General features: G+C 49.2%; 1 protein-coding gene across 3 annotated transcripts in view; it reads right to left on the reverse strand.

The window, feature by feature from the left end:
- Positions 1-17324: 17324 nt before the first annotated feature.
- The window catches only part of VWC2L (von Willebrand factor C domain containing 2 like), a 45287-nt gene continuing 37633 nt past the window's right edge, over positions 17325-24978 (reverse strand). For 2 of the 3 annotated variants that reach the window (XM_074548037.1, XM_005486880.3), the window contains one exon: positions 17325-19219. In XM_074548037.1, coding sequence (XP_074404138.1) covers positions 19169-19219 — 51 coding nt within the window. In that variant the 3' untranslated portion in view covers positions 17325-19168. The remainder of the gene's footprint in view (positions 19220-24978) is intronic. The other variant, XR_003380347.2, reaches the window with a different exon arrangement.

The following is a 24978-nucleotide window of genomic DNA, read 5'->3' on the forward strand; positions in this document are numbered from 1 at the left end:
GTGAGTATCTCACTGCATTCTCTGACCTGCATTTTAGACAAGGTCAAGCTGTTTCAGTGAAAAAAATCTATTACTCTTAACAATCCCAGGTGGCACGTGGGAGGACTGGAGGGGGCTGGCTGTTTGTTTTGCCTCCTGATGTGTTTATGATTTGAGGAGTGTGCCACATGCTCTACCTGAACCCTTGTGTTTGGAAAGGCAGTAGTGTGGGTGGTGGTGCTGTGGTGCCTCCTGTCTGTGTGTGTGTTGGGATGGCACAGCAAGGTTTGGGCAGCAGCTGGAAGCCCCCAAAGGGAAGAGTGGCAGAGACAGCCTGTGATGCTCTGACTGCAGCCCCCACTCCCTGTCTCCCTTTGCCACTGGGGGAGAGGAGGTAGACCAAAAAAAAAAATCTGTATTTTTAGGTGAAATGGGGACAGGCAAAGCAGGGTGCATGAGCAGCAAGTTCAAATGCAGCAGAATCGTGGCCAAAAGAAAAGAAAAAAGTTCCCACGGGCTTTAATTTCACTTAATGAGAAACCATTCACAGTGTTCCATTTCTGATCCATATCTTTCCATTCCTATTCTAATGGTAATTACTGTAGCAGTTTATTAACAAAGAAATCGTTTGATAGCTTTCACATGATCCCATACTTCAAGTATCTAACAACCTATTGATTCGATAGCTTGGCAGCCTTCCTGATTGAGGGGCTGGAGTTTGATTTTTTTAATCACTTTGATCGTCTCACATGCAAAGGATAATTATTTTTCTGGTTGAAACATGGGCTGGATTGCAGAATGATGGAATTTAAGCATGTTCTTGTGTGGGATTTGTGTTGCACCCACAGTCAGAGTGAGCAGTGTCCGTGCTCTTACAGAGGGCTGAGTTACTGCAGTCAGGTGTGCAACACACCTGCACAGAGGGGATTGCAATATTTGTCACTATATTTGTCAATATTGCAATATTTGTCACATTGGAGGCCAGTGTGGGAATTGTGTTTCTGCTGTTCTATTGGGAAGCTTGCCTAGAACTGAGCAGTTAGACTTGGACCAAACAGCTTTTGTCACATCATGAGCCCTTCTGAAAGGAATAAGGGGAACAAAATGGATGGAAGCAGTTTGCTGAAAGTTTTCTCCTGCAGGTTTGGAAAGAACAGAAACATCTGACCTCCATGAGGAGAACCTGCCACCTGTGCTCTCTCAGGGCATTCTACGCACATGCCCCAGATGGGTCCCTGAACTGGTTGGTTAACAATTCATACACTGCTGGAACAGCCTGGATTGATCATGCAATGCCCAGGTGACCCTGCACCCTGTTGGGAATAAGGTGCTGGGAGAACTTGAATTACATGTTGGTCATTTTCTCATCTCATATATCACAGACTGAAAGCTTTATGACTTCAGAGCTTACTGTATTAATTTTATGCATGAGTGCTTTATTTTTTGCCATATGAGATATATCACTGGCTTACTAGAGCAAAATATCATTAGACCTGGAGAAGGATTTGGTCACTTAAACTTTGTCACCAAGGATCATTGCACACAGATTATGGAGGGCTGTACTGTGCCATTTCTCATGTGTTTATTAAGTGATTATAAATATCGAGCTGCGTGCCTTCAGGGGACACTTGAGATCTGGGGCTGCAGCAACATCTCATTGATAAGGTGGCACACACACACACACACACACACACAGAGTGATTTGTGCCTCAGCAGGGTTTGACTGGTGGGAAGGCAGAGGTCTGTTCCACCTGAAGGAGCTCTCCACTGTTTTTAGGGATCGGTCACAGGTTGGACCTGATGCTCTCAGAGGTCCTTTCCAACCAGAATGGTTCTGTGGTTCTGTTATTATTGTGCATTTTCTGACATCCTGCTGGCTGCCATTGAGGTCAGGATCCTGTGGCACCCAGGCTCCAGCCCATGCCTGAGCCCTCCAGTGAATCCAAGCACCCTTCAGCTGCTTTGGTTTCCTCCATCTCAGCTCAGGATGTCAGTCTTGGAAACACCACAAACCTTTCAGAAGTGCTGAGCCTACAGTGTTTATTGTTTCAATAATAACAAATGGAATTTTTATTTGAACCCATAAAATGCAGCTGTTCACCCTGAACACTCCAACTCCTCCTGCACAAGCCATTTCCTGGCATCAGGTGATAGGACAAGGGGTGATGGCTTCAGACTGGCAGAGGGCAGGTTTGAATTAGAGTCAGGAAGAAATTCTTCTCTGGTGAGGCCCTGGCACCTCCGGGGTGCCCAGAGAAGCTGTGGCTGCCCCTGGATCCCTGGGGGGTTCCAGGCCAGGTTGGCCAGGCTTGGAGCAGCCTGGGATAGTGGGAGGTGTCCCTGCCAAGGCAGGGGCTGGAATGAGATGGGCTTTATGATCCAAGCCAGGCCATTCCATTTCCCAGTCTGAAGCAGTGCAGGACCATGGCTGACCACACCAGAGCTCTTCCACTCCTCAGTCACCAAGACCAAAGAGCAGCCCCCATCTCCAGATTTTCTTTTCCAAGACCAAAGAGCAGCCCCCAGCTCCAGATTTTCCTTTCCATTTGCTGCCAAGACTGCCCAACCTGATCCCTTCAGTCAGGTTTTCCAAAGCACTGTGTTCCTCTTCAGTCACTGCAGGAGGTTTATTTTGCACAGAAAATTAGCTTGTAAAGCATCTGCAGGAGAGCTGGTAAAGGCTGGGCCTATTCTGGAAATGGATGCTTCTTTAGGTCCCTTCTTTTCAAGTAAAATTTTATATTAAAATTTTTCTTGCTGGATGAAGCACAAGCTGGAATTGTAGCTGTTCTCTGTTTCTGGATTTCCACTTATAGCTGAACAGCTCAGGCCCACCTTTGATTCAGTGATCCACAGAAGAAAACACAAACCTGCTGTCTGCCTCTTAAGAGTTAATTAATGCTTCTGTGATTCACTAATGAAAAAGACCAAGATGAGAAATAGGTGAGCAGTAAAGAGCTGCATAAATTCACCAACAAAGCTGACAGAAGCCTGCAATTGTGTTCTGAGCCTGAGAACACGAAGAAATGGGGTTAAAATGATTTGTGACCAGGAGAAGGAAGAATTTCCTTCTGTTACATGACTGCATGTAACTTTTATTAGTTTGATGATGTACACAGGGACTATTTCTCTTGGAAATGGCTTTTTGGTTAACATTTCATTTTCCTCCCCAAAGTTAGCTCTCTTGCAGTGATAGGAAACACAGCTCCCTGCAATTTCCTAGCCCCCAGCTTTATTAATGGCACTTGTTGTCATTGCAAATGATCTATTTCAGGCCAGGGCACGAAGCTCTTGTTTTGCAGGTGAGTGAGCCCTCTGCCCTTTATTGCACAGCATCTCCACAGCAGGGCAAGGCTGAAAAATGGTTTAATAAAAAATAGCAACAATAAAGCTCATTATAGGTTGCATTGATAGCTTTATATCAGCTGCTGCTCTTTAGGAATTGGAGTCTGTGCACTAATTTGATGTCACTAAATTATCCTGGGTTTTGGTGTGACCACTCCCAGTATTGCATTTCCAGCCTTTGGTATTGCCCAGTGCATCCAAATAACACCTGCAAAAGGCACAGGTTTCCAGGGCTTGGGAGGTGGTGCAGATGACCTGGCAGTGGATTAGGATACATTTATCACCAAACAGATGTGACAAAATCAGATGGAGTGGCCTCTTGTCATGGGAATAGTTTCCTGTGGGGAATGGAGCTTTTAAGATCATGTCTTGGGAATGGGGAGATTCCTGCTCCTGTTGGTGCTGGATCTGGCATTTTCTTATGAGCCCAGATTTTACCCCTGCATCTTCTCCAGGAGCAGGTTCTGGTCCAAATTTTGGTTTGTTTGAAGGGAATGTGGCTCAGTTGTTTTTATGTTTCTTTCTTTTCCTATTTTCTAACCTGCTTGGTTTCTCTTTTCTCTTCATAGGTAACAGAAAGGCTTTAGCTTCAAGGCTTCCCTCCAGCACTGGTGCCCCCTGCACATGGAGGTAGCAGAATCTTTGCTATGTGTTGTGTTCTACAGGTGTTTCTATTCTCAAAAGAGTGGTTTTAGTCTCAAATTTAAGGCCAAATGCCATGGGTGGGTAACACTACTTGGAGAGTGTGCCTGACAAAATGACAGAACAAGTCTGTGGTGGATGTGGGTGGATCTCAAAGCCCCTGTGTGCCCTGCACGAGGTTAGAGGTGCAAGACCTGTTGGCCAAGCCTGGGCAGTGACACTTCCCTTGCTGGGGTAACTCCTCCAGAGGATGCTTCAGTGGTCAGGGATTCAGGTGTGTGTCCACCTAAACTTCTATTTCTACACTGACCTAACCTGCAGGATTTTGTCTCCTATCTGGGAATTTCTTGTTTCTGCTCTTAACATGATTTCACAGAAGCAAATTCCTGTATTTCTGCCAGAAAGCATCACACTTGTGGGTAGCATGCAAACACTGGGGGAGTTTTGGCCTAGGAAATGATGGCTTTGGTTTGGGATCCACCTTCTCAAATCAGGAACTGTGTAGGGGGATAGAATATAAGAAAATAAAGATAATGCAGAGAGTAATCTTACCCCTAAGGAGTTGCAGCTGGGCCAATTATCAAAGGTTAGGAACAGGCCTGACTTTAATAGGCCACAGCTGAGAAGCAGATGCTATAAAAGAGTGGGGTGGCTGCTTGGGAAGGAAACTGGAGTCAGTGGCTGCTTTGGGAAGAAGAAAGAGTCAGTGCTCTGAGAGCTGCCCATGAGAAACACCAAGGTATGAAACCTTTGTGATAAGGAAACAACAGTATGGAACCCTTCAATAGGATGCCAACACAGAGGATGCAGAGAGGTGGGACTGCAGATGATGATTTGGTCCCCATGCTCTAGCTGGATGGAAATCAGCCTTGGATCCTCTCAGAAGCACCCGAGAGGAGCAGACAGGGAACCCCCATGGTCTCATGGCAATGTGCTATGATTTTAGGACTTGTCTTTCCCATCCCCCTGCTGTCTTGCCTGAGGCACCTGCACCTCCTTCTATTTATTGTTTTTCATGCTGCTGACAAAAGCCAGTGGGATTTAGGATGCCTTTTAGGAGGGCTTAAATATCCCAGGAGCTTCCCAGCAGGATAACAACCACACTTTATTATCCAGGCACGTCTCCATTTGCTTTGCCTTCCTGCTGGGGGGCAGGGAGGGGCAGTGCTGTTTGTTTGGGAATGCAATTAGCCCAAGTGCTCGGGCCCATGGCCAGCCAGGAGGATAACCTTGAATCCAGGGAAGTTAGGGGAAATTTAAAGCCATCTGCAGCTGCAATGGGTCCCCACACACCCCTTTGGCTCTCAGCTTCTATTCCTGACAATAAAGTGCCAGAAGATTCGCACTACAATGGGAAATTGCTTCTTTGGGTATCACAGTATCTTGACTTAGCAGTGTTTTAACCTTGGCCTCATGCTTCCTGTGGGGCCTGTTTGCTGGGCTGCTCAAGTGCCCACAGCAGCCAGCAATGTATAGGATTTTCCATCTGAGGAAAATTAAACCCCAGAACCTTTACCATCCTCTCGTTGCCAGACATGCTCTACCTGCATTAACTTGAGCTTAATGGACTGCAAAACGAGCCTTTCAGCCTGTGTGGGAGTGGGTTATTTGCAGCAGAGCAAGTTCCTCACATTTTTATCTCTTCCCTTTCCCAAAGCTTTTGTCCTTTGGAGAAAAAAAAAAAAAAAAAAAAAAAAAAAAGAGAGAAAAGGCAGACACAGGCAAGTTGTAGGAAGAGAGTTGGGCTCTAGGAAGTCCAGAGAACTGTTTGGGCAAGGCAGAGGGTGCAGCCACAAGTCAGGTAAGTAATGAAAAGAGCAGTGACCATTGCTCCCTGTCTCTGAAACCAAGCTGATGTTTATTAGCCAAGATCCTGGTGGCAGTGTTGGGGATGGTACAAACACTCCAGGCCACACTTTTCAGCACACCAGCTGAACTCCTCAGCCTGGCTTTATTGCAGCCTTCCCCAAAGTCCTCCAGGTAGGACCTGAGGCTGCAAAAGACAGAGCCTGCTGCTGGTGGGCTGCTCCTGTCTGCAGGGTGCACTCATCACCTCCCCAGCTGCACAAGGGGTGATGGTTTTACACTTTATACTGGATGTAAGGAAGATGGTTTCTGCAGTGAGGGTGGTCAGGCCCTGGCACAGGCTGCCCCATCCCTGGGCACATGCAAGACCAGGTTGGATGGAGCTGTGAGCAGCTTGGGCTGATGGGAGGTGTCCCTGCTCATTGCAGGGGGTTGGATTAGATGGACTTTAAAGGTCCCTTCCAACCCAAGCTATTCTGTGAGTGTGTGATCATCACACCTTGTTTGGAAGGACAATTTAAAGCCCTGGTGAGCCCCCTTCTTCACCTGCTTCCTTGGAGTTTTGCTTTTCAGATTCACAAGATTTTTTTTTTTCTCAAACTCCCTAGGCTTGGGTTTGGCTGTTTCTCCAAACACAGAGCCAAGGCACCACTGAATCCCTGAAGAGACAATCCATATGGGTAACAGGATAATCCCTGTGCAAACCGGGAGGGACAACGGGCTGCTGGTTTCTCTTCAAGCTCTCATGGGTTATCATTGTGAAGACAAGCAGCATGGAACAGTGTGTGTGTTTTATGACCAAAAGTACCTTCAGTGTGTCCTTCCAGTGCCAGATGCCTTACAGCCTCAATGAGGATCTTTAATAGAGGCATTAATTATTACTGAGACCCTGCTTTGTCCCGCTGAAACAAGTCTAATAGCTCACACTTGGTCTGCCTCTCTCCTTCTTTCCCCAGATTCCCATCTCCTGTATTTGATGCCAGCATCAGGAAGGTTCCTTTCACCTGGCTGCTTGGGCCACCAGCATGGGTGCTGTGCAGAAAAGGTCAGGCACAGCTCCAGGGCTGCTCCATGAGCTGAGGATTGGAAAGGATGCCCTGAAACTGTTAGAAAGCATCACTTGGGGCTGCCATACCCACACCATTGCCTTCTTTTGTGGGAAGCCCAGTGCCAAGAAAATATCAGCTCCCAGCTCACAGAGATGCAGGTAACTAATTGAAATAATTGATTAATTAAATGCAGATATCTCTTCTCTGTGAGGGTGCTGAGGCCCTGGCACAGGGTGCCCATGGAAGCTGTGGCTGCCCCTGGGTCCCTGGAAGTGCCCAAGGCCAGATTGGTCAGGTCTTGGAGCAGCCTGGGATGGTGGAAGGTGTCCCTGCCCATGGCAGGGGATGGGACTGGATGGTTTCTGAGGTCCCTTCCAACCCACACCATTCTTCATTCTGTGAAATAGTGGCTCCAGGGCAGCCAGCACAGTCAGAGGACGTGAACTCCTGAGAAAGGAGAGGCTTTGTCTGTCTGGAGCAGCCATGGATAAGACCCAGCTGTCTGTCTGTCCAAAAGATGGGGCCGTCTCTGCCCATGGGTGCAGCCATCACCTGCCCCCAGGGATGAGAGCAGGCAGTGCTGCCAGGGTGTGGGGGCATGGAATGTAAGAGAACAGTGTAGAAGGTAATCCACCCCTGAAGAGGTGCAGCTGTACTGATCACCAGAGATCAGGAACAGGCCACAGCTGTGTCCAATAATGATGATGAGTGCCATAGAAGGGTGGGTGAGCTGGGTGAGGAGGGAGATGGAGTTTGTTGGCTGTGCTGTGAAGAGGAAGGAGTCAGTGCTGTGAGGAGCTGACCATGAGAAATCACCCAGAACGTAAGGGAGTTTTGCAATAAGATGACAACAGGCAGGGGCACCATCTTTTTCTGTGCCATCCCAAAGGAGCCTGGCTTAGCTTTTTTGTTGGGTTCTGTCTCTCCTTCCAATTTCCTAGTGTGTACTTATCCCTTTGTCTGTGTGGGGCTGGGTGAGTTGGTGTCCTGGGTTGACTATATGATGCTTTTATCCCCAATCGTCTCATTCTGTTTATGTTGAATAATAATAAGTTTTGTACCTTTAAGAGTGTTACAGAGAGTGAAGGGGGAGAGAGAAGAAGCGCGCAGTTTGTTTTCAGACACTGCACTCACTCCTCCACATTCCTGCTCCTGACTGTGTTGTCTGCGGACAGACAGCGGGACAGAGAGCTCTTCTTTTGCTTTTTAGTTAGTGTTAGCTAGCTGGGGCAAAGAAGTTCCCTGGACTGTTTTTTTTTCCCTTTTCTTTGGACCTCTTGGAACTGCTCTGGACTGAACACCCAGGAGAGCACCGGCAGCTGCAGCTGTGGCCCACCGGGCCGGCCCTGGCCTGCGACAATTCCAGCACTGAGAGACTGATCAGAGACTGAGTGAGCTGCTGCTTGAACCCGGGGTTTTCTCAGTTTGTCATCTCTTTTAGAGTGGCAAGGGGTCTCATTGTTTTGATACTGTTTTGGTCTTATTGTTTAATAAACAGGGTTTTTTTTCCACCTTTCTCCAAGGAGGTATTTTTCTTTCCTCCCGGACCAGTTGGGGGGAGGGGCCGATTGGATCTGCTTTTCCCACCAGAGCTCCTTTGGGGGGATTCTTCCCCAAACTTGCTCTAAACCTGGACAAATACATGAATTGGCGCCCAACGCGTGGCTGGAAAATGTGGAAAAAAGCCCTATTAATTGTGTGTCTGTGGTTGTTAAAGCAGTTAGTAGCTATGCTGCTTGAACCCCTGATGTCTCTGGTTGAGAACGCCTCTGTATGGCTCTGGGCTCTAGACCTTTTTGAGGTTTCAATACCTTTCTGGTCATTAGGATTATTGTCCTTAACAAGTAATTTTTACGGTAGAGGGGTACGGATTGGAATAGCTGTTGTGCTGGCCTTGGTGATAATGATTTATAAAGCGTTCAAAAAGATACTGACCTCTGTTTACAGCATGTATGGTTTATGGTTTCTTCATCCTACCTTGCATCCCAATTCCAGTGGTATGTTTTGGGAATTTATTAGTAACTACACTCAGTCTGTTAGAGGAGGAGCTAAGAATGAGACTTTCCAGCCTTCCCTTTCCCTCTTCTCCTTTGGATCGGTTATGTCACTTTTTGAGAATGTTCAGTTTCCCCTGAATGTTAAAGAGACCATCTTTCTGGTATTTAATTTGGTAAGTTTCCTCTATATGGTCTGCAGCTTCTCTAGAATGAGGGCTGAGATATCCAGAGGAGCTGGTGAGACCCCTGATCCAGAAGCAGATGCAGGCGTGAAAAATCCTGAGTGGGGTGGAGAATGGGAAAATATAGGCCAAACCCTGAAGGAATTTTCTGATCCTGTAGACTGGGATTTCCCACGGGAACAAATTCAGAACGCAGCAGAGGTGGGGAAATACCTAAAGGAGAAGTGCCATGACGATTCTAAGGAGAAAAGGCTAATTGCAATAAGCTGGGCCCTGGCCTATGCTTATCGCACTTTGTTAGATACTGTCGGGCAGCAGACAGAGGCAGGGGGGCAGGGAGATAAATCAGCTATCCCAGTCACTCAAGCTGTAGCCAACAGCCCAGGCTCAGAGCCAGCAGCTAGACCAGACAGTGAGCCTAAGCCAGCATCTAAACCCATGGCTGTTGCTACCAGTACTAGAAGTGGGAAACGCACGGAAAAAACTGATCGACCAGTGGATGATGATGATGATGGTGATACAGGAGAAGGAACCTCAATGCCTCCTGACGTAAAATCAGGAGTCAAAGCAGCAGGTGCAAGATCAGACGCAAATATTGAGTCTTATTCCCTGAAGGACCTTCATGGCCTAAGGAAGGACTACACTCGAAGGTCTGATGAATCCATAATTAGTTGGCTGGTCCGTCTCTGGGATGCTGCAGGCGAGGCTACAATTTTGGATGGCACTGAAGCCAGGCATTTGGGATCCCTGTCACAGGATCCTGCCATAGATCAAGGAATGATGAGCGGGGCTAATCCACACAGCCTCTGGGAACGGGTCCTAAGAAGTGTAGCACAAAGATACCTGTGCTCAGACGATCTCTATATGCAGCAAACCCAGTGGAAAACCATAGAACAAGGGATTCAACGCCTGAGGGAAATGGCAGTAGCTGAGATTGTCTTCTCAGATGATGGAAACATTGTAAATCCAGACTTGGTACCATGCACATCTGTGATGTGGAGAAAACTTGTACGACTTGGGCCACGAGAATATGCTTCTGCTTTAGCAATGATGAAGCAGGATGATGGTGAGGAGACTGTGCTGGACATGGCAAAGAAGCTCCGAGCGTATGCAGACACTGTGAATGGCCCAACACATGCCAGAATCGCAGCGGTGGAAACACGTCTTCAAAAATTAGAGGACAAGATAGAGGAGGGTCACAAGAAACTGAGGGAGGAGATTAAAGAGAGCTTTCTCCAAATCTCGGCGGTACAGATCAGAGGTTCTGGTACCCAACGCAGACGTTCCCCAGACGGCGAGAGAAGGTACATCCCACGAGCTGAGCTGTGGTTCTATTTGCGTGATTGTGGAGAAGACATGAGGAGATGGCATAGACAACCTACCTCTGCTCTGGCACAACGGGTGAGACAACTGAAGATTCAGAGAGGAAGTTCCAAAAGGGAAGCAGCTCCAGTGGCCAGTAACCGAACTGTCACATATGATGATAATGACAATATTTTTGATCCCCTTGAAGGAACCTCCAAGACATATGCCCAGGGAAAGAAGGATAACCAGGCTTAGAGGGGCCCTGCCTCTAGCCAGGTAGAGGCTGGGGAAAACCGTGTTTTTTGGACTGTGTGGATTCGTTGGCCTGGCACATATGAACCACAAGAATACAAAGCTTTGGTTGACACTGGTGCACAATGCACATTAATCCCATCAAGACATGTGGGGACAGAGTCTGTTTCTATTGCTGGTGTGACAGGGGGATCACAGGATTTTACTTTGGTAGAAGCTGAGGTGAGCCTGACTGGAAATGAGTGGAAGAAACACTCTATTGTGACTGGCCCAGAGGCCCCATGTATTTTGGGCATAGACTACCTTCGAAGTGGGTATTTCAAAGACCCAAAGGGACTCAGATGGGCATTTGGAATAGCTGCTGTAGAGACAGAGGGTGTCAAGCAGTTGAACAGCTTGCCTGGATTGTCAGAAAACCCATCTGCAGTAGGTCTCCTGAAGGTGGAAGAGCAACGAGTGCCAATTGCCACCTCAACAGTGCACCGCCGACAGTACCGAACGAATCGAGATGCTGTGATCCCCATCCATAAGATGATCCGAGAGCTGGAGAGTCAAGGGGTGGTCAGCAAGACCCACTCACCCTTCAACAGCCCCATCTGGCCTGTGCGAAAATCTGAAGGAGAATGGAGATTGACTGTGGACTATCGTGCATTGAATGAAGTGACCCCACCCCTGAGCGCTGCTGTGCCGGACATGCTGGAACTCCAGTACGAGCTGGAGTCCAAGGCAGCAAGGTGGTACGCCACTATAGACATTGCCAATGCATTTTTCTCCATTCCTCTGGCAGCAGAATGCAGGCCTCAGTTTGCTTTCACCTGGAGAGGCGTGCAGTACACCTGGAACCGATTGCCCCAGGGGTGGAAGCACAGCCCCACCATCTGCCATGGACTGATCCAGGCTGCACTGGAAAAGGGTGAGGCTCCAGAACATCTGCAGTATATTGATGACATCATTGTGTGGGGGAAGACAGCAGCAGAGGTGTTCGAGAAAGGGGAGAAAATTATCCAGATTCTCCTAAAAGCTGGCTTCGCCATCAAGAAGAACAAAGTCAAGGGACCTGCTCAAGAGATCCAGTTTCTGGGAGTGAAGTGGCAAGACGGACGGCGTCAGATTCCCACCGATGTCATCAACAAGATCACAGCAATGTCTCCACCCACCAATAAGAAAGAGACACAAGCTTTCCTAGGCGCCATAGGTTTTTGGAGGATGCATATTCCCGAATACAGTCAGATCGTGAGCCCTCTCTACCTGGTCACCCGTAAGAAGAACACTTTCCACTGGGGCCCAGAGCAGCAACAAGCCTTTGCACAGATCAAGCAGGAGATTGCTCATGCAGTAGCCCTTGGCCCAGTCAGGACAGGACCAGAGGTGAAGAATGTGCTCTACTCTGCAGCCGGGAACCATGGCTTGTCCTGGAGCCTTTGGCAGAAGGTGCCTGAGGAGACTCGGGGTCGACCACTGGGATTTTGGAGTCGAAGCTACAGAGGGTCTGAAGCCAACTATACTCCAACAGAGAAAGAAATCTTGGCTGCCTATGAAGGAGTCCAGGCTGCCTCAGAGGTAATAGGCACTGAAGCACAACTCCTCCTGGCGCCCCGACTACCAGTGCTGGGGTGGATGTTCAAAGCAAAGGTTCCCTCTACGCACCATGCCACCAGTGCTACATGGAGCAAATGGATTGCTGTTATCACACAGCGCGCCCGTATTGGAAAACTGAATCGCCCTGGGATTCTGGAAATAATTACAAACTGGCCGGAAGGTGAAAACTTTGGTCTCTCTGATGAAGGGGAACAAGAAGTGACACGAGCTGAAGAAGCTCCACCATACAACCAACTGCCAGCAGAAGATACACGATACGCTCTCTTTACTGATGGTTCGTGCCGCATTGTGGGAATGAACCGGAAGTGGAAAGCAGCTGTATGGAGCCCCACACGGCAGGTGGCAGAGGCCACTGAAGGAGAAGGTGGATCAAGCCAACTTGCTGAACTCAAAGCTGTTCAATTGGCCCTGGACATTGCTGAGAGAGAGAAGTGGCCAAAGCTCTACCTTTATACTGATTCATGGATGGTAGCCAATGCTCTGTGGGGATGGCTGGAGAGGTGGAAAAAGGCTAACTGGCAACGTAGAGGAAAACAAATTTGGGCTGCTGAAGAGTGGAAAGACATTGCTACCAGGGTAGGGAAACTGCCTGTGAAGGTCCGCCATGTAGATGCCCATGTACCCAAGAGTAGAGCTAATGAGGAGCACCAAAACAATGAGCAGGTAGACCAGGCTGCAAAGATAGGGGTGTCCAAAATAGACCTAGATTGGGAACATAAAGGAGAGTTATTCTTAGCTCGATGGGCCCATGATGCCTCAGGCCACCAGGGCAGAGATGCCACCTATAAGTGGGCACGAGACCGAGGGGTGGATCTAACCATGGACAGTATCTCTCAGGTTATCCATGACTGTGAGACGTGCGCTGCCACCAAGCAGGCCAAGCGAGTGAAACCCCTCTGGTACGGTGGGCGGTGGTCCAAGTACAAGTATGGGGAGGCCTGGCAGATTGACTACATCACACTGCCCCAGACACGCCAGGGCAAGCGCTACGTGCTGACCATGGTGGAGGCCACCACTGGATGGCTGGAAACCTACCCTGTGCCTCATGCTACAGCCCGGAACACCATCCTGGGCCTGGAAAAGCAAGTTCTGTGGAGACATGGCACCCCTGAGAGGATTGAGTCAGACAATGGGACTCATTTCAAGAACAGCCTTGTCAACACCTGGGCTAGGGAACATGGCATTGAGTGGGTGTACCATATCCCCTACCATGCACCAGCTGCAGGCAAAGTGGAGAGGTACAATGGACTGTTAAAAACCACATTGAAAGCATTAGGTGGGGGATCTTTCAAGAACTGGGATCAGCATCTGGCAAAAGCCACCTGGTTAGTTAACACCTGAGGCTCTACTAACCGAGTGGGCCCTGCCCAATCTGAGCCTTTGCAGAGAGTAGATGGAGACAAAGTCCCAGTGGTACATGTCAGAGGTTTATTAGGGAAGACAGTTTGGATTAATCCTGCCTCAGATACAGACAAACCCATTCGTGGGGTTGTCTTTGCTCAGGGACCAGGTTGCACGTGGTGGATAATGCAAAAAGATGGAAGAACACGATGTGTACCTCAGGGAGACCTGATTGTTGGATAAAACCTGTATAAATATCACTGTTTCCTGAATGTTATTACCATTGTCTGTGTATAGTTGTATAATGGATGTATCATGTATGTACTTGTAGAGTTAGAATTTATATTAGTTTTAGTAGTAAGCAGACGATATGGGGATAAGGGGTGGAATGTCCTGGGTTGACTATATGATGCTTTTATCCCCAATCGTCTCATTCTGTTTATGTTGAATAATAATAAGTTTTGTACCTTTAAGAGTGTTACAGAGAGTGAAGGGGGAGAGAGAAGAAGCGCGCAGTTTGTTTTCAGACACTGCACTCACTCCTCCACATTCCTGCTCCTGACTGTGTTGTCTGCGGACAGACAGCGGGACAGAGAGCTCTTCTTTTGCTTTTTAGTTAGTGTTAGCTAGCTGGGGCAAAGAAGTTCCCTGGACTGTTTTTTTTTCCCTTTTCTTTGGACCTCTTGGAACTGCTCTGGACTGAACACCCAGGAGAGCACCGGCAGCTGCAGCTGTGGCCCACCGGGCCGGCCCTGGCCTGCGACAATTCCAGCACTGAGAGACTGATCAGAGACTGAGTGAGCTGCTGCTTGAACCCGGGGTTTTCTCAGTTTGTCATCTCTTTTAGAGTGGCAAGGGGTCTCATTGTTTTGATACTGTTTTGGTCTTATTGTTTAATAAACAGGGTTTTTTTTCCACCTTTCTCCAAGGAGGTATTTTTCTTTCCTCCCGGACCAGTTGGGGGGAGGGGCCGATTGGATCTGCTTTTCCCACCAGAGCTCCTTTGGGGGGATTCTTCCCCAAATTTGCTCTAAACCTGGACAGTTGGCATCTTCTGAGAGCAGAGCTTTTTTAGGTACTGAACTTAGTCATGGTAAAAAGATGATAATTTCTCTTAAAAAAAATAAAAAAGGTAATCTATCTGCAAGTACAAATGGTATGTTATGGTATATAATTTACCATATGGTGTATATACCATTTAATATTCCATGTGGTATATTAGATGGCCCTTGAAAGGTTCCAACCCAACTCATTCTATGATCCTAAATATATAAATACAGGTAATTCCTTTCCATGCCTTCCATCCCCTGTGTTTTAAAAGCTAAGCTTCCACACCATAAGGAAGCTGGATTCTTGATAAATTTTTCATTTTCTCTATTGACTTGCTGTTGCAAACCCATGTCCTTTTGCTGTGTAAAGGGCATTCATTTGCCCTGTATCCACATGGGCCCTCTTTCCCCTTTAACAAGCACCAAAGAGAAACACTTTATTGCTTTTGCTGCACTGGAATGCTGGGATTTGCTCTTTGCTTTTACCTCTAGCAGAGCTGTGGCTGCAGTGGGTCTGTTCTCCAGGGATGGTCACCAGGGCACTCAGCTCAGTGTGTGCCACTGGAGCCATGGTGTGCTGCTGCCTCAGGAGCCCTGCTGGGATGGAGAGTACCCCAAGGTGGGGATTTTGCCAGGCTCAGCCTGGTTTGGAGTGTGTTTTGCAGCTTCCTGGGGGAGAAGGACATTGCCCTGCTGTGCTCCGGAGCTGAGTCATTCCCCCTGGGGTGTGCAGGAAATAATTCTGTAATTATAAAACAATCTTGACTAATGGGATATTAATGAGGACAGGGAAAGGTGATGCTCCTGGGATGGGCTTCCCCACTGCTAGGAGAAGGAGGAGGGAATTGTACACAGCTGCTGCATTTGGGGGGGCAAAAATGGCATCACATCAGCAGGGTTTGGATGTGAGAACCCTAAGGAAGGACTTTCCCTAACTCTGGGTCTGTTTCTTCTGCAAAATTCACTGTTGTTAAAATTCACACAGCTCCTGCTGCAGGTGTTGCCTCTGAGCTGTCCACTCTCTGACCTGCTCTTTTGCTCCAGTTTGAGTCCTTTTGGCTCCCTGTTCCAGCCACATCTGCTAGGCTGTACTGTTGCTATCTCCCCTCATTTTTCCAACCCATCACCTCTACCTTCCCCTACTTTCTGCCCTACCAAACCCTCTGCTCTTCTTTGTTCCTCAGCATCTTCCCTCACCTTTATCCACCTTCTCTCCTCCATCTCCCACAAATACCTGATGCATTTTCAGGAGTGTCAGCCTGGGGGCATGGGGAGGATGGTGCCCACAGGGGGTTGTGCTCTCCCATCTGATAACACATGTACCAGGCACCTTTCCCTTCAGCTGGCAGCCTCTGGAAGCCCAAGATGAACCTTTCAACAAGATTAAGGAGATGGTATTAATTGCTATCGATCATGGGTCAACAAATTAAATTGCATCTGCAACTGCATCTCTGAAAGGTCTAAATGAGAAGAGTAGTTAATGGCTCTGGCTGGCCCAGAGCTGTGATTAATTAAAGAAAGAAATTAACTACAACATTGGGGAGAAAAAAAAAAAAAAAAAAGGAAGGAGATTGGGATGAGAATGACATTCTGTGGTGTAGCTGGAGAGTGCCTGATGGGAATTCAGTTCTGGTCCCACCCTGGCAATGGTTTTTGGGGCTACAGGCACCCCAGTGCTGTGGGGGCACTGCCCACCTGTGGCTGGCAACTCTTCCACATAAACAGTGGAAGTTTCCTAGAAAACGATCAGTGCTTTTCCCTTCTCCTTGTGGGATCCCTCAGTGGGACTGTCTGACACCGCTGGGTTTGGGGGAATCACTTTCCCTTCTGCAGCCTGAGCCACAGAGCCCTTGCAGACACTTCCATGATGGATCTGCAGGGCTTTCCCTCCTGTGACCCAGAGCATGCTCCTGCCCCTGTGTGGGGTCCTTGGGCCAAGGGGTCCCCCTCCATCTGCTGCCTCTTCCCTTTTTTTCCACAGAGAGAAGGACAAAATCCTGAGCATTGCCATGTTCCTTAGCAATCCCTCTGCTCTTCCCATGCCAACCCAGCACTGCAGCATCCCCCTGGCAGCTGGGACCAAAGTACTCCTGGGTGGGAACAAGGGTGCTACTGTGACTCCTTGGGAAATAATGAAGTAGCACAGCATGGAATGGAGATGGTGCTTAATTAATAATGAAGAAAATAATAATATGTGGCACGTATAGTGCTGTACTTGTTCCAAGCACTGTACAAACATTAACTACAGTAATTAAGCTGTAATTAATTAGAGTAACTACTAATCAGTGTAAATAATGATGCATCTGGAGGTACCAAAAGGAGTTTGTGAACTGAAAGCAAATTTCCATGTTCAGGAAATGGTATCAAATATAAAATGGTACCAGCAAAAGTAATAAAAAAGCAGATGGAGGTTGAAGTGAGAGCCTGGGAGCTGTGTTGGTCCATGGCAGCTCCACAAATGGGAATCTTGGTTTGGCAAAGCAAAACTGGTTTAGTGAGTTACTGCTGAGACACTCCCTGAGCAACCCATCCCATCCATGGCATTCTCATGGCTACTCCCAGGCTCCCCACCTGCTCCTCCCACCCCAGCTGTGCTCACCAACACTAGGAAGAGGCAGGAACTGGAGCAAGGGGTGAGATGGGGAATTGGGAGCTTGAGGAGCTGATGAGCAGCTGAGTAAAATACACCACAAATATGTAATTTTGGGGTTGTTTTGCTGGTTCACACACTTTATATTTAACAAAATAATTTTTTAATAATATAGTCTTTTACACATCAAATATTGTTTTTAGGACCCCTCCCTCCCATTTGTACAGATTTTTTTTTTTCTCACTAGTTTCAGGCACACTATTGTTTGTAAGTTTTGAAACTGGATAGTCATTGACAGGCAACAGCTTACAGAGAGATGTGGTGATGATGTCTGGAATGGTACCAGCTGGGCCTGCAGGGAGCCAGTGCTCAGCCACAGGACAGCACTGCTGTGCTGAGAGCTCCTCCCACCCCTGCCCTCCAGGAAAACACCAACATGGGGAGAAATGGAAGTATAAAGGCATTAATTAGTGGGTATGAAGTGAGCCTGATGTGCTGATCTGCTTCAGTGAGGATGCTGTGGGGAGGATTTGCTGCCGTCACTGAGAGCAGCTGGATTGGAGCCTGAACTGTGAACAGAAGGAGCACCACCCCCATGGATGGCACTGACCAAAAAGCAGGGAACCAAGCGTGGACAGAGATGGGAAAGGCCCCTGTGCTCGCCTGGCCAGGCAGGCAGGGAGGTGACATTGGTGGCCTTTCTTTCACAGTATTGCCAGGGAGCTGCAGCCTGAGAAAGGAGGAGGTACCAGTGCTGGAATCCCTTGGCTGCTGGGGAGCTGTGCTCCTGGCAGGCAGGCACAGAAAGCAGCTGCTTTCGAGGGACAGCCCTCACAGGAGGCCAGGCCTGCCCTGCTGCTCCATGGCTGGCTCTGTCCCCAGCTGTGGGGGTGCTCCCTCCCTCTGCAGCAAAGGGTCTCACCTGCCAGTGAGCCAGTTTAGTGCTGCCACAGCCATGGGACATGCTTGGGCACCTCCAGAGTGGGGTGATCCCATATTTTAATTGTCACCTGCTCTCACTGAAGGCAGTGAAACTCTGAGTGCTCCAGTGAGAGCAGCCTGGGGATGGGACAAGGCAGGTGAGCACATGCTCAGCTCAGGAACCAGGGACAGACTGGGCCCTCTTCCCTCTGCTCCACCACTGATGCCCAAGCCAAGAATCACACATACAAGCCATGTAAGATTTTGCTTTCATGGAGCACTTGGATGGCTGCCCCAGCCTGCCCATGCAGCTGCTGTGGGCCCTGCTCCCATCAAGGTCGCATTGACTGTGTAGGTGTCTTCAACTTTATTGTCCCCACTCAGTGGAGAAAGTGTTACACAGATACAGCTTTGTGTCATGGCTGTCCAGTCTATACCTGTGCATCTACCTCAGTCCTGCTGCAGGTTACATTCCAGTTGGGATTTTTTTAATCCCCCCATCCTTTGTAATTTCTACCTCCCTGCTGTCCTTAGTGCTACCTGCACTTACAGACACAATCCAAATGCTCCACCTCTTGCTCCACTTGCAGCTGTATTGTCCCGATGATCCCAGCTTAGGAAGAGACTTAAAAAAAACCCACAATAGCAAAAAAACCTTCAAATAAATAACTGTGAAAAACCCCAGGATCCACACTGCAGGAAGTGAGAGCAGTGACTCCATCGGTGCCTTGCCAGGCCAGGACCATGTGTGGGCTGTTTTCCTGCTGTCCTCCCCTGCCAGCTCCAGTGACTCCCAGAGCAGAGCAGACACCTGGGAACAGAGTGTGTACAGAGGGACAGGAGCTGCAGGGGACACGGGGACACCCTGCCCCACAGGGACCCAGCTCTGCTCACGTGGCACCCACAATGGGCTTGCAGCTGGCAGGAGGTCGGACACGTGGGTAGCATCGAGGCCATTCCTTCATCATCACCATCATCACCATCACCGTGAGCAGGTTGCTGGCCAGGGGCTGCTACAGAGCCTGCTTGCCCTGGCACTCGCGCTTGGAGCACTGTGCTGGCTTCCACCAGTCCCCGTTGTGGCAGTGGCAGATGTTGCAGTCGTCCACCTTCACCTCGATGCCCGCGGGAATGATGGTGGTGCCCGCAAAGCAGTTGGGACCTGTGGAAACAAACGGTGGGAACAGGATAAATGCTCTGTGTTTGCATGGGGCAGTGCTGTGCCCTGAGCCTGGGACAGGCAGGGATCCATGGGGAACAGGATAAATACTCTGTGTTTGCATGGGGCAGTGCTGTGCCCTGAGCCTGGGACAGGCAGGGACCCAGGGCCAGCCCCTTGCTGTGCTCTGGCCATGAGATATCAGCACTGCTGATGTCTGCAGCAATGCTCCCACCTTGCTCAGTGCCCAGCCCCGGACCCACAGCAATTCCTTCTCATATTTTGGTTGCACTCAGGCACTAAAGGGGAAAATAAAGGCCTCAAAACTTTCCTTTCTGTGTCCTGAACAAATGGCATTGGCAGTCAGCTTTTTCTACTTGGCTGACCACTAATTTAGTACCTCTTTCTCAAATTTTGGCTGCAGGATGGACAAGACCATGAGGGCACAGCCCAGCCTTCCCTGCTCCAGTCTGGAAAGGCTGCAGGGACCAGAGCCAGTCCATCCCCTGGGGCCATTGGCAGCCATGCACCAACACCAGGTAACCCCAAGGACCTCCACCAGCTTGGAGCTATTAACCAAAAATTATTTCTTACATCACCTCTCCAATTAGCTTTCTGATAAAATCTTGGTTATTCTCCTCAAGGGTAATTCCTTTAATCTGCTTATTATTGCTTTGGGTGTTTTTTAATTTATTTTTTATTCTTTATAACACAGTATCAAAGCTGAGCAGCAAGTCAGCAAGGATCTTATTTCCCAGTCACAGAATGGCTGGGTAGGAAGGAATCTTAAAGCCCTTTCCTCCTCCTCATAAAAGCCCCACAAATATCCACTGCCCATTGTCCCCCTGCAAGATCTCTCCTCTTCAGTGCTTAGTGCCAGGAATTAATGTCGGAGCCACACAGAAAATTCAAGGCAGTCACACTGGTGGCATGGAGGAAGCATAAAGACATTTGAAAAGTGTTTCGTGGCTCGAGTGCTGCTCTGAAATGTCACCCCTTGACTGGCCACCAGTTTTAATCTCTGCCTCCAGTGCATGAGGTGCATTCCAAAGGTGAGAGCGTGTACAGACATGGAGTTATGGGCAAGTTGTTCCTTTAGGCTTAGGCTTAAGGCTGGGCAAGGGAAATGGGGTCCCTTACAAGGCTGGAAACAGGCTGAGCTGTAGCCAGCCCAGTGCCAGGGTGCCAGAGGGCTGTTCATGAGTGCCCTGGGTCAGTGAGGTGCTCCTCAGGGCCCTTTGTTGAACAGGCCATGAGTCTGGCAGGGCTGGGCTTAGCCAGACAGTTCAGGGTGCCTGAGTGTTCCTTGTGTTTCAGCAGCCTCCTGCCTTCATTAAAGGCCCCTTCAAACATGGCCTGCTCTGCACTCCCATGGTAAAACCCCCTCCTTTTCATTGTAATATAAACAAAAAAGCTCCTGGAGATTCAGGTGGCAAGGAAAGGGGAAGATCATCTTCCCTCTTGCTGCCCTGCCTGCTAAGCAACTCATTTGAGAGGCCAGTGCTGCCTCCACACCCACACATGTCTCCAGACACAGCTTTGTCTGGATTTACAGCACTGCCAGCCCATTCTGGGAGGCTGGCACTGAGGGAGCCAGCAGGGTTGGCTCACTCAGGTGAGTCAGCTTTGCCTCCCAGACAGGCTTTGGGGGCCCAACACCTCCCTCATGGGACTTTGGCACCTCAGTGGTGCAGGGACCATGGTGAGCCAAGGGTGATGGGGTTGGGACTGGCTGATGGGTGCTGCCAACTGGGAAAAGGTTATTTTTCCTTCATCCTGCTTATCTGTCCATTCCTTGGCTGCCCTTTCTCCTCCCAGCAGCCCCAGGTCACTTCTCCCTCCTGAGCTTCCCCAGCAGGTCATATGGAAATAAAATAATAAATACCATTCATTAATGCCCTAGAGCAGGGAGGAGCAGAAAGCAGACACTGAAGCAAAGATGAGATGGATGAGGGGGATGTGCTAAAACATCACCTGCACATCTGAGGTTCCCACTGGAGAGGGGATCCCTTATTCTGGGGACATGGGGCAACTCTGCAAATCTGTAATTGAACACTAATGATCTGCCCCTCTGTAATTAAACACCAATGATCTGCCCCTCTGATCCCTGTTGAGCCTGGAAGGACCTGCCAAACATCTCTGTGTCTTACAGAAAGAAGATCTTTGGGATACTGCCCCCATCCCAAAGGGGGAGAATGACAGCTGTGGTGGGTAAATCCCAGGCACTGCCCCACTGCAGCAGCACTGAGCACCCCTGGGCTGCCCAGGGAGCTGCAGCCAGAGGCTGAACTCAGGGGGAAATCACAGCAATTGGGTTTGTTTTCTTTCTTCTTGGCTTTTAGCAAAATGGAGGAAAACATGACCCAGGGCTCCGCTGACATGTGTCCTCCTGTGGGATGTTCTGCCTCTCTCCAGACAGACTTCAGTACTTTTAATTTGGGCCAGCACTGCCACTGCTCTGGGCCTTTTCTTTCCCAGCACTCCCAAAATAGCCCCTTCTGCATTGCCTGAGTGAAATGGTTTCTTTTGCTCACCCAGTGAGCTGGACAGAGCTTTATTGCATCCCTCTGCCACTGCTATCCCCCATCCCTACAGAAACATGAATTTCTAACAAACAGAAGGCAAAAGTTCCACACTGCGTGTGTGATAATTCAACTTCAATTCCCACTGCCTGAAATCCAGTTTTCCAGCACAATCACTACCAGCCAGCCTCTCCCCTTCTGCTTGCTTTTTCTCCCCCATTTAACTTCTCCCACATTCCCATGGAAAACTGGGTCCTGTTTGTCCAAACTGGGATGCAGTGAGCATTGCACCTGAAGTGAAGGTGTGAGGAAGAGGCACTCAGAGAGTGCTGGAATTCAGGTGCACATGTGCCATGGCACAGAAAATGCTGCTTGGCAGGAGCATAAGTCACCAGGGAGCTTTCCAGAAACGTGGGGATTTATGGAGCTGGCAGCTACTGGTGGAGATAACCTCCAGCACCTGGGGATGTGCATGGCTGGGCCATGTGCCCTGGAGGGACTGCAGCCCTTAAAGCCACAGCAGGAAATCAAGCCCTGTTTGGGTTTTTTCCCTGTGCATTAGAGCTCAACAGACTCTTCTAAATTCTCTAATATTAATTTTCCCTCCCAACATTTCAAAGCTCAGGGCCCCAACCCAGCATTGCTGAGGACTGGCCCTTTCCCACCGTGGCTGCCTGGAGGAGCTGGATGAGAGCAGGGTCTGCCAAACCCCAAGGAATGACACAGAACAGCACCATGGGTTTTTTAATTATCATTCAAAGGAGGACACTGCTCAGAAATATTTGATGACATGTCAAGAACATCAGGTTACTTAGGATGATAGCAGCAGGAACAAGAAGCTGCCCGGGGCAAGGGCTCTTGTCCTGCTCTCGGCAAAAGCATCTTAAACCACGACTGTGATGATAACAGGACACTAATCACCCTTTTCCTTGCTCAGGGAGACTGATGGGAGAGGTTTGCTGCTCCCACAGACAGTGTAATAGTGAGATTTGCTTTGCTTAACATAGTTAATACTCATAAAAGCCAGCAGCACTCCAGGCTGTTTGCTAGAACAGCTGTGAAGATTTTTATGGAGATGTATTAGGGACATTCAGATGCTAGTTTGATGGGAGAGATGTAAAAAAAATCATATTTGGTTTGTGGTTTGGGGAGAATGATGGAAAATTCTGCAGCCATCTGCTGAAGACCAGTACTTGGGTGCTGACCCTGCTCCACTGCAGCCCTGTTCCAGAGGGAATTCAGGGGCCAGGCTCTCTCCAGCACCACGAGCTGATGCCTTGGAGCCACTCTGTGAGATCAGCAGGGTCCCCCCAGCTCCCTGGGACTCCTCAGATGGGTTTTACTGAACTCAGCAGCTCTGATTTAGCTCTGTGTGTGCAGAGAAGCAATAAAAGGAAATCAAATGTTAATCAAACAGCAAGCACGGATCACTTCAGGCCAACTGTGATATTCAGATGTGCCCTGAATAGCATCTTGCCCCAGACACAGCTCACAGTCTCCACCAGAGCATCTCATTGTGCAGCCTCTGATTCCAGCAAGAGCAGAGGCTTCCCCTCAGTAAAACATGTCTCCTGCCACTTTGAGAGCCTCCCCATGCCTTTAGGAAATATTAAAGCTGACTCCAGGAGAATTTAGCTCATTCAGTCAATGGATTCCATCAAGGAGGGAGAGAGGTGCTGATGGCTACACTTATCTGCCCAGTTAAGGCAGTGCTAAACAGCAGCTCAATTGAGCAGCCGTCCCTCAGGCTCCCAGGTGGTGTGCCCCACTATTGAAGCTACAAGGGATAAGTGCAAAGCTGTGCTGTTTCCTGACAGTGTTCAGGAATGGAGACATCCTGGAACATCCCCCTGGATGCTCACTCAGCTGAATGAGGCTCAGTGGGTTTGCTTTTGGAGCTCCACCATGAACACAACTGGGCATGGGGCTTTGCTGCTGGCAGTGTGTTCTGCCTGGGGAGGTGTTTCTGCTGAGCATGGCCAAGTCTCTTCCCAGTGGGAAGGCAGATTTTCCTCTGCATGTTTCCATAAAAACAGGCGTCTCCCAGGCTTCACCATGACCATCCCACACCACAAACCATCCAGATTCCAGCACTGGTGTCTGGGACTGAATCAGGGAACAAATGAGGATGACACTTGGAATCCACACAAGGATGCTCGTGGATCTCTAACAGAAAAAGAGGAAAAACACAACAGAATCCCCAGGCTCTGTCACAGAGGCAAGAAATTGCCTGTGCCTGCATCCTGGGATTTTTTCCACGTCTGGGCTGAACTCTGCACTCAGAAAGGAGGGAAAACCATCGTCTTGTTTTTAATGATGGCTGCCATTTCTGGAGGATAACACCTCTCCTCTCTGCTGATCCTGCAGGATCTTTTCAAATGTTCATGTAGCTCTGGCAATGCTATTTATGTGATCACTTCAGATTGCAAGAGCTCAATTTGTGGCTTTAATTAAGGAGCTGGGGAGGGAAGAAGTCCTGTTTCCACTCTGCTATGCAGAGTGCCAGCCCCGTCTCGCTGGGGAAAGGAGGCAGCAGGAGAAGCAGGAGGTGAGACATAAAGAAATCAGCTGGTGATGCTGAGCTCTGCCCTGCTGAAAATTAAATTTGGTGACACTCTGCAGGGGCAGCTGAGAACCCCACCCAAAGAAAACAACCTCTGAGCTTTCTTGTGTTAGAAGGAGGCCAGAGCTGGAGATCTGGCTGGGGCATGGCTGAAGCCTGAGGCTGCCATGATCCCAGGGTGTGGGGCAGTGAGCTCCCACCCCAGGAACCCCACGTCTGCCACTGCTCAGTGGTGGCAGGAGGGACAGCGCTGTGCTGTGGCAGGGGTGTCCATGCCCCCAGGCTGCAAAGGACACAGTTCCTCCCAGGACAATCACCAGGAGAAAAGAACCCCCTGGACTCAACAGTCCATCATCACCCAGCCACCACAGAGACTCCTGCAGGGCTGCAAACGGGACTGCTTCAGGTCAGTGGCCCCATCCCCATCAAGCCTGGAAGCTGCTTCTCAGGCAGCAGTGAGCTCTGCTGTGGTGCACAGACTGCATCACTGCCTCAGCTGCCCCCTCAATAAAATCTGCATGCTGCTCCATTTGCAGGAGGCACTAAGAACTGAATCTGCCAACCCATGCCAGCCTGAGTGCCACAAATTAGACCTCTCTCCCTCCAGTGGTCAGTGGTGGCTCCAGCACCTTTCCAAAAGCTCAGGAATTGCTCTGTTCCCTTTTTTTCGGCTTGCT

Source organism: Zonotrichia albicollis, chromosome 10, assembly GCF_047830755.1.
Source record: "Zonotrichia albicollis isolate bZonAlb1 chromosome 10, bZonAlb1.hap1, whole genome shotgun sequence".
Lineage (NCBI taxonomy): Eukaryota > Metazoa > Chordata > Aves > Passeriformes > Passerellidae > Zonotrichia > Zonotrichia albicollis.